Source organism: Filicampus tigris, chromosome 8, assembly GCF_054856515.1.
Source record: "Filicampus tigris isolate MCC_2025a chromosome 8, RoL_Ftig_1.0, whole genome shotgun sequence".
Lineage (NCBI taxonomy): Eukaryota > Metazoa > Chordata > Actinopteri > Syngnathiformes > Syngnathidae > Filicampus > Filicampus tigris.
The window spans coordinates 7,602,420-7,612,200 of NC_141224.1; the positions used below are offsets into that span (position 1 = coordinate 7,602,420).

The 9,781-nt window shown below is 40.6% G+C and overlaps 1 protein-coding gene across 1 annotated transcript; it reads right to left on the reverse strand.

Annotated features, from left to right (window-relative positions):
• Positions 1–424: 424 nt before the first annotated feature.
• LOC147143297 (cell adhesion molecule CEACAM5-like) lies at positions 425–9,508 on the reverse strand. The gene is made up of 14 exons (XM_086037775.1): positions 9,460–9,508; positions 8,119–8,451; positions 6,985–7,266; positions 6,591–6,854; positions 5,665–5,943; positions 4,068–4,337; positions 3,657–3,935; positions 3,309–3,575; positions 2,134–2,409; positions 1,332–1,586; positions 989–1,109; positions 823–854; positions 651–737; positions 425–557 (listed from the first exon to the last, which is right to left on the reverse strand). Exons 1-13 carry the CDS (start codon positions 9,506–9,508, stop codon positions 667–669), a joined length of 2,778 nt encoding a protein of 925 aa, XP_085893901.1. The 3' UTR covers positions 425–557; positions 651–666.
• Between the last annotated feature and the right edge of the window lie 273 nt (positions 9,509–9,781).

Sequence of the window (9,781 nt, forward strand, 5' to 3'; positions counted from 1 at the left end):
GTGGCGTATTATGTCAAAATATTTCACATTTTTGTACACGCTCTTGAATACTCTTGCAAAAATAACTATATTACCATATTTCATTGAAATAGTGGCCAAATCCCATTTTGTTTTATTTGTCAATAAATGCCTTCCTCAAATAGATGTGTTGTATAATTGTCTGCGTTTCTGCAATAGGCAGTGGGAAAACACGAAAAGCTTTATTTTCGTGATCGACTTAAGTTCTGCGCAGGTCAGATCCTCTGTTGCTAATTTTGCAACCGAGCGCAAGCCGGCGGATCTGAGAGAGGGAGGGCTGCGCCACTGCGGGAGTGGTCACAGCCAACTTCACAGCTAATCAAAACCAGCGGAGACGGGTTTGCGAAATTGGCAAACACGCGGTGAGCCTTGCGCTGATGCTAACCAGACATGCTAACCATTCTTTCACCGCTGTGCAACTGGAACAATTCAAACTAAAATCACAGTAAACAGGCATTGAGTGGTTGCGTATGAATACATTTGAAAAAAAGAGTGAAGTTGTGTTTTGATATGAACGACTTCTAAGGTGTGCTCCTCTTCTGCAGAAAAACAAAAATGAATTTGTTATAACAGGAATTTTAAAAAAAAATCAATGTTTATATTCAGATGTCGGCAAAAATTCTCAAACTCACCTTGAAAGGACGCAGCCTAATTGTCACTCTGAGTTCTAACTGAGATCTTATACATGTCCGAGTGCTTCAAATTCACACTTTTTCTCCCTAGGATTGAAAATAGGTTTGTCTTAATTGATGGAGTGGCGTGTCGAAAAAAATATTTTGGACAAAATAAGACACGTATACTAACCTCTTTTGAGCGTTGGATATATGTTGCTGTGTCTGTAAGGTAAAATGAGGTTGAAATGTTAAAATATTAAAGTCGCCGCCCACATTTTTGCCTGTCTCTAGTCATATCTGGTCCAAAGTCAAGTCCTCAAGTCTCCTTTTATGGGTAATATTATGAGGATAGTCACCTTTTCCTTCTTCTGAGAGCAAATGCGATTAACCCGATCACGATGACGATGACAACACAGCAGCTGACTGCGATGGAGGCAGCGGCCCCGATGGCTGCCCAGCAGTCGCAGTCGGACAAGCCTGAGAAAAGACGGACACTCGTTATTCACAATGAATCACATTGATCAATTGATCAATTCTTACCTAATTTCCTTCTCCAAAAACATTTCAATTTTCTTGCAATATTCAAATTTCTTAAAAATTTTTTTTTCGTTTTAATCCATATTTAAGATATGTACTTTATATTTATGAATTTGATTAATGACGCCACAGGAGGAACAGAACTCTGTTGTGCACGCGTACCCAAAACAGCAAACTCGTGGCTTCCTGTCACACCCTGTCCCGTGACAGCATTCCAGGCTGTGCAGACGTACTTCCCGGCATCTGAGCTTCGGCTTGCAGCGATGACATACGCGGCTGTGTGCACGCCGGTGGGCTTTCCGTCAAAAAGCCAGGAGAAGCTCGCCGTCGGTACGGACGAGACGGAGCAGAGAAGCATTGCGTGTTGTCCAACGTAAACTGAGTCTGGGCCCTCGATGGTCAGGTTGTCTGGTCCATCTGCCGATCGAGAGATTTAAAAAAAAAAAAAAAAAGAGAAGTACAAGAAGCACAGAAAAAAATGAACACATATTATCACGATAAGCATCACTTAGTGAGCAATTCTTTCCTTTGTCACTCCAGGGTTGACTGTCAAACTAAACATCAAACAAAGAGACTTACAATTTGTATTAGCATTCAAAACATCCACATAGCTTAGCCTTTCAGTCCACTAGCTTAATATTAATGCTAAATAGCACTCTATGTAGCAGTGTTATAACACATGTAAGAAAGACAACATGACAGTACTCACAGTCATATATTATTTATCATCTGTGACTAGCGACTAATATTAGTGCCGTACCGATGAGCTGAGAAGTCTCAATGAACAGTACGTCTATATATGGTGGCCAAGGCGGGCACACAGGGAAAAGCAGCACAATTGATGTAATGTGGCAAAAACAGTTGAATTCTTTTTAACTCATTCACTGCCAGATACTTTCAGACCCTCTTTTGCTCTAACATTTGGGAAAAAATAAATAAATAAATGTCTCTGCCTTCAACTCACACTGAATGTAAAGATGCAGCGGCCGGCTGAGTGCCTCACTGACGCCGTTGGACACGTTGCAGCTGAACGGTCCCTGGTCGCAGCGCGTCACGTTGACCACGGTGAGCGTGGAGCCTCCGTCAGTAAAATGAACTCTGCGACTGGCCGTGACCTCCGAGCTGCCGTTCAACCACAGGAAGGAAAGTCCCGATCCGGACGACGAGCAGGACATAGTGGCGGAGCTGAACTCAAACATGACGCTGAGGGTTGACGTAAGGCTCACGTCGGAAACTGGTGCTGATGAAAACAACAACTTTCAGTTAACATCTTTAAAGCAGTGATACAATTTATGTGCCAGCATTAGTAAGTAGTACATACTTTGGTTAAAAAAAATAATATATATATATATATATATATATATATATATATATATATATATATATATATATATATATATATATATATATATATATATATATATATATATATATATGTATATATATATATTTTTTTTTTACGTGAATGGCATTTCTGCGTTACAGACATCTCAATGTGACATTTTTATTTCAAATTACAATTAATTAATTTCACAGGACAGCTACGATATATCAATAAATTCTTTGTTTCATATATATACATACATATACAAACATAAATTTACTGCTATAATAAACGGATTATTATTATAATCAGAAATATTTTATTATCAAATCGTGTATCCAAACGTGCGTCCAAAATCGAGATACGAAGCCAATCTTAACTTTGGTGTATGTATCACAAAAGAAAACTACATATTGTGATACTGATAATTCGGCCCATTCCCAGTTGACAAAAAAGTCTTAAAATGTACATACTTCGACATCGGACAACCATAGTATTGCTATATGATGCTTACAGTGTGAATTGATTTTGTATCATGCCAGAAAAACGATACAGTGTGATATCGATATTTTGTCACAACTCTAGGTGCAGATTTGTCGTAAAATATGCATACTTAGACATTGGATAGCCCCCAAAAAATATACATAGCGATCGATACTTTATTCCATCGAGAGTTGCAAAATTTGTTGTAAAAAATGTGCATGCCTGGACACCCAATGATGCTTGTGTACTGTGTTAATACGGTAACATAACAAAATGATATTTTTGCCATTCGTCCAGGTTTAGGACACCCGATTTAGACAATCCAGACTTACATTGGATGAAGATGGCCGATGGCTTTGTCATTCGAGATTTTGCAGTTTTGACGTTAAAGGCCCGGCAGCTGTAGTTCCCGCTCTGCTTCTCCAGAACGTTCGCTAGATTGAGCTCCGGTCCCGTATGGGACAGCGGGTCTCCATTAAAGAGCCACTCAAACAAGGCAGGAGGCCTGGATGCAGCTGTGCAAGATAGGCTGATGTTGGATCCTCTCTCAAAGTATTCCCCTGATGGAAATATCTTTAAATCAACGCTTTCTGGTCCATCTGTGGAAAAATACCCCCCCCCAAAAAAACAACCTCATTAAAACCACCAGTGAGGGTGTCAAAAATGTTTGTTTGACTCACAGCTGATGGAGAGTTTGAGCGGGGGGCCGGTGGCGTTGCTGAAGTTATTGAAGACGTGACACGTGTAAGGACCCTCATCGTAGCGGCTCACATTCAGGACGGTGACGACGGCGCCTTTTGCGTCCATCTGGACTCGATCGCCGGCCACCAACTCGGAGCTGCCGTTTCGCCAGAAAAACGAAGGGAACGATCCGGTTGAGGAGCAGGAGAGCCTGACTGACCTGCTGAACTCTTCCACGTCCGTGTTGCTGGCAATGATCACCACGTTGGAGATTTCTGCTATAGACCGGGGGAAAAAAAAAAAACATTTACTGAAGAGAATCAGCTACAATACCTCCACTGCACATACCGACTCATTTCTACACTAGTTTCCTCGAATTTAAATTTCTGGCGTAATTTTATTAAACTTACATCTTTTCACAGAAATAGCCACGGGCTCCGACGTCAGATTCCTCATTGTTTTGTCATTAAAGGCCTGACAGCTGTAGTTTCCACTCTGATGCAAGTGAATGTTCATCAACTTGAGCTCCGATCCAGCATTGGACAAAACGACTCCGTTTCGGAACCAATGGAGTTGCGGCGGAGGGCCTGAGGCCACCGAGCAGACGAGTTTGACGTCCGCACCTTCGTCGTAGTTTTCTTGGGACGGCGAGCTTGTCAGGTTAATATTCTCTGGTCCAACTATTTTGGGGGAAAAGATCACCATTGATACGAAATATTATAGTCAAGTCAACGTTATTTCTATAGCGCCAATTGGCAACAGAAGTTTTCATAAGGCGCTTTACACACTCAGCAAGCTAGTCAAGAACCAAACAACTCACACATTGTTTATATTATCACCGTTGGGCGGAATTGTCGCGTCTCCAAACATTACTTTACAGGAATGTTTCAAAAAGCTCATCTTACTTGAGTACAAACTTTATTTTTGTTTTTAAAAGTCACAAAGTGACCAAATAATCCAAAGCTATAGTTTTTTTTTTTTTTTTTTTTTGTATTTGTATATATGTGAATGATAGATGCATGAATGTTGCTGTCTACTGTATCGATCCATTCATCTATGTATCAAGAGCTTCTCAAAATGCAACGCTAATAGCTTAAATTTATATCGCAAAATGTTACATTTTTTTGTAGCGATCAGCGTGACCATAAGAACCACACGGACACACACACACACAGGCTCATCCGCCTGTGCACAGTGCTCTCCTGTACACCGCAGCAGAATGTAAAATGCGTTTGGAGCGACCCGGCGACACGAATGATGTGAAAACACTCATTTGGATTTGTGCTCCTTTTTTTCTTAATGTATCGCCAAGGTATCGGATCGGGACACAGTTTCGACAGATACTTAAAACCAAAGTCTCAGACCCGGGTGCCCAAAAAGTGTGATCGGGACATCAAAAATTTTCACAGATTATTGTCTGAAAATTATACAGAGTTTCAGTCTTAAGCCAAGAAAATTCTTGACTGGATCCCGCAGAGCAAGAGAAGTGGCGAGGTTTTAAAACACTTCTCAGACAGTTCCATCATTGAAGACAGTTAAGAGATTTGTTCCTAAGTTATTTCCAACAATTTAAACGTAAAAAATAACAGACGATGTGGGAACATATAGATACCATCGATTTGTGAAAAACATGAATTTGACGATATTTCGACAAGATGTTTCCGTCCGACAGCGACGATATTTATATAGGAAAACCAAATGAACTCTGCATGAGCAAGCATTCGGCTACATGGGCAATGAAAAACTGCCTCAAACTGCCAAAATGTCCTACCCTTGCAAAACTTCTTAGCAGACGCTTATTTGACACCCCGTTCTGCCAAAATGCCTCACCCTAACCCCAACCCAGTAGTGAACTGGCCATTCGTAGGACGTCTCGACGGGTAGGAAGGAATTTCAGAACAACGGCGGTCTGGATTTCATGACTGCGTTGAGACAAGGACAAGAGAACAATGGGAACAACAACAGCCTAATCAACAACAGTTAATGAACGTAAGGTTTGGGACTCACAGTGAACAGACAGCACCACCGGATCACTGGTGTCATTGCTGATCAGGTTGGACACGTGACACCGAAACGGTCCCAGATCGTAGCGGGTCACGTTGACGATGGTGAGCTTGGAGCCTCCGTCCGTGAGCTGAACTCTCTCGCCTTCTGCAACCTCGGAGCTGCCGTTCAGCCAGCGGAAGGAGGGCGAGGTCCCAGTGGAGGAGCAGGACAGACTGACCGGACCACTGAATTCAAACATTTCTGTGGCGTTAGTCTTGATCTCCACTCTGGAAACTGGTGCTGTAAAGTATAATAAAAGGGATCATAGAATAGTTTTTTCGGGTGAAAAACTACACAAATGGGGCCTTTGAGATATTGCCAAAGTACGATTGTACTTAGTCAAGGTTCGGTCATATTAGTCTGAAGTCCCAAAAGTGGGACTCGGTTGCAATAAAATCTGGGTGATTTATAATCGACGGCTTCCTATATGGCAATGATTCATTCATCTGGATACTTGTTTCTACAAAAATTGATGGCAACACATATTTAACAATTAGTATAATAATAATAAAAAATCTGCGCAATAGTGGTCTACGTCCAAACAGCCATCAAATCTATTGTGCCATATTTCATGAAAGATGTCAAACAATATTGACTTTTACCAACATGCAGATGCACTGGCACCCAAACTAAAGCACTACATCGTTTTTGAGTCTTCCAAAAGTCTTTGTCTATCCATGCGAGATGAAGCCTGTATTCATGGGCAAGGCCATTTGGACATTGGAGTTGACCCGGTGCTACACTGATTAATCAGGAAAAGTGCGGAGTGCAGTATTCCAGAAGATGTATTTTTCAAGCAGCTCTACAATTATTAACACTCAATTCCTGTGGAAATGAGAACGTCAACATACTGTAACCAAGGCAACCGTTTTTTCTCGTACACATACCCAGTATAGTTATAGCCGAGCGCCGAGTTTTGGACTTCATTGTTTTGTTGTTAAAGGCTTGACAGCGGTAGTTCCCGCTCTGACTGTCGAGAACATTTCGCAGTTTGAGCTCAGGTCCAGTAGCGGGCAACGGTTCTCCATTCAAGAACCACTGGAAGACTGCAGGAGGTCTAGAGCCAGCAGAGCATGACAGATTGATGTTGGACCCTTCCATGTGGTATTCCAATGACGGGGATGTGGTCAAATGGATGTTTTCGGGGCCATCTGCAGATGTGAAGATAAAAGGAGGAGATCAATTCAGTATCTAGAACTTTCACCTAAGTACAGATTGTGAGGTTTTTTTGCCATGAGTGGCAATCAGAGGGGAAAAAAAGAATAATCTAGAGGAGCTCACAGCTGATGTAGAGGTCGACTGGGTCGCTGGTGCCATTACTGATCACGTTGAACACGTGACACCTGAACGGTCCCTGGTCGTAGCGGGTCACGCGGGTTAGGGTGAGCTTGGAGCCTCCGTCGGTGATCTTAACCCTGCCGCCGGCCGTGATCTCGGAGCTGCCGTTCAGCCAGCGGAAAGACAGCCCTGAGCCGGCCGTGGTGGAGCAGGACATTGTGACCGGTCTGTTGGATTCCAACAGATCTGTGCCGCTCGGAATTAAGACTACGCCCGAGATCCGTTCTATGAACGAAAAAAATAAATCACAGTTTAACAGTACAATATTAAATGCCACCATTTACAGACTAGAACTGCTCATTATTGCTTTCACCTTGAGTAAGGCAGACGAAATACTGCCGTGAAGCGTGATGCTGCTACAACTAAGCTTCAGTGCAGGCATCATGTTTTTTTTGGGGTGATGAGCAGTGTCGTACCTCTTGGAATTACCACCAAAATGTTCAATCTTGGTCTCGTCAGACCATCACCCATTTTTCCACGGGTTTGGAAGACTTCAAGTGTGTTTTTACAACATTTAAATGTCGTCATTTTGCCACCATATCACATAGCCCAGACGTAGAAGAAAGTGGGAGATTGTTGTCACACGCGGGAAACAGAACTTGCCAGAAACTCCTGCAGCTGCTTCCGTGTTGCTGTCAGATACTCCAGTTTTTGTCTGTCTTTTTCATTGATTTCGGAGTTTGGTATTGTCACTATTGTGCCATATTTTCTCCACTTGATGAAGACTGCAATGACTGAGTTCCACTGTATTTTCAATGCCTTGGAAATTCTTTTGTACCCTTCTTCTGACTTCTCTAGAACAATTGATCTTCATTTAGGCTTAATCAGAGGCACTCTAAATGATGGCAGGCGTGCACTGACCATTCTGCCACAGTTATCTTTAAAAAGTAACTGAGTTACTTTCCTGATTACTTGATTTTAAAAATAACAAAATGAGATTACAAGTTACTTTATCAGTTACTTTGTAACGTGTTGCTGGCATCACTGGTCCCGACTCCTATCCTACATGCATATATTTATATACATAAAAGAAATATTTTTCCAATATATAATTGGCAATATTTGACGGAAACATACCATGCACATCCAGTTTACAGTTCCCTCTCTGCTGAGTGCCACCAGCTGGTATGATAGTGACCCTGAACTCTCCAGTGTCTCTCATCCTCACGTTTCTAAGCTCCAGCGATCCCGTGTGGCGGAAGAGGGTGATCCTGTCCTGGTACTCTGGCAGCGTCACGTTTACGCTAGTGGAGGTTATGATATTGGTGGTGTTGCCATGGATATCCGTAACGCTCCAGGTGATAACCAGGAACGGCGTCGGCGGCGGAGTCACGCTTGTGGCAAACGTCACCGTTTCTCCTGCAATTGCCAGCAGGCTGTCGGGCAGCACACCAGCTGCTTGGCTTGAGCCTGAGGAGAACAACGGATGGAATTGATTCATATTATATTCATGTTTTTAATGAATATTAAGAAGAGGAATTACAGTCCAGTGATAGAGGAATATACTGTACAAACAACAAATCATTTTTTAAACAGTCATTATTATGACAATGTTGTATTAATTCTTCCTAACATTATAATACTGTACAGTGGAGTGCAATAATAATGGTAATTTATTATAAAATAATTTTACAAATGTAAAATGATGTCGATTTATACATTAACAACAATTATTTTAAATCCTAATACCGGTAATAATGATGATTAGAACAATAGCATCGATAAAAATCTATTCATAAACGATTCTGATCATATGAATACAAATGAGGGAAAACAAATATTAGAATACAGTCATCATTTATAATGAATTACTTTTACAAATTTGAAACACAATACATGATGTCGTGATTTAATTTAACAACAAAATGCGTTCTATTGTTAAAATATTAACATAACTAAATGTTATAATAATTAATGAGAATGTATTATTTCATATGGTTTAACCAACATTTTAAATGACCAAACATGATAAGAGTACAAGATACAATATTCATACTAATTACCACAAACAACAAAATAATAATGTATAGATAGCATTTGCAAATCATAATGACTTCATAATTAAAGCATATTAAATAACAATGTTTGATTACTATTTAAAGTGCGAACTTATAGCACACATACATTATTTGAGTAATTGCAAACAAATAAATGATTTATTTTTGACTACCTACACAAACAAAAAAAATCACAGTATAGTTACACATGCATCATTTTGTGTTCAACATAATTAAATGAAACTGTATTCTGCAAAAAATAAATACTTAAAAGTTAAAAGAAGATTTTTTCTTTTTTTAGATGGGCTTCAATTGGAAGACAAGGTTACTGTGGCTTCTTATTACAGTACATCCAGTATTGGTTTCTGAAACATAAAAACTGGTGCTTCTTACGGTAAGTGTTGAAAGAGTCAGAGCTCACCTGAGAGGGCTCCCAGGATCATCAGCAGTAGCACGTTGCATGTTGTCATATCTGCAAGCTCCAGATATCAATAAGTGATTCCAGAGAGGTGGCGCAGTTAATACGCCAGTTAGAGGGGAGGAGCGTCAATCTACTTGAACCTTTACTGACTTATAATAGTTCAGTCGTTCTGCACAATTGTTTTTTATCCTCCCAACATTAACTTCGTTATATTATTAATTATCATTAATTATATTATTAATTATTCAGGTGCATGTCAGTAAATTTGTACAAAAGTTCATTTCCTGCAACAGTTCCATTCAAAAAGTGAAACTGACACTGA

Bases quoted from the DNA above. Each gene is read 5' to 3' on its own strand.
- LOC147143297 (XM_086037775.1), bottom strand. From the start codon at position 9,508: ATGACAACATGCAACGTGCTACTGCTGATGATCCTGGGAGCCCTCTCA. The intron at 4,338-5,664 runs GTGAGTCCCAAA...CCCCCAAAATAG, and splicing joins GGTGGTGCTGTCTGTTCACT to TTGGACCAGAGAATATTAAC. The intron at 1,587-2,133 runs GTGAGTTGAAGG...CTCGATCGGCAG, and splicing joins GCTGCATCTTTACATTCAGT to ATGGACCAGACAACCTGACC.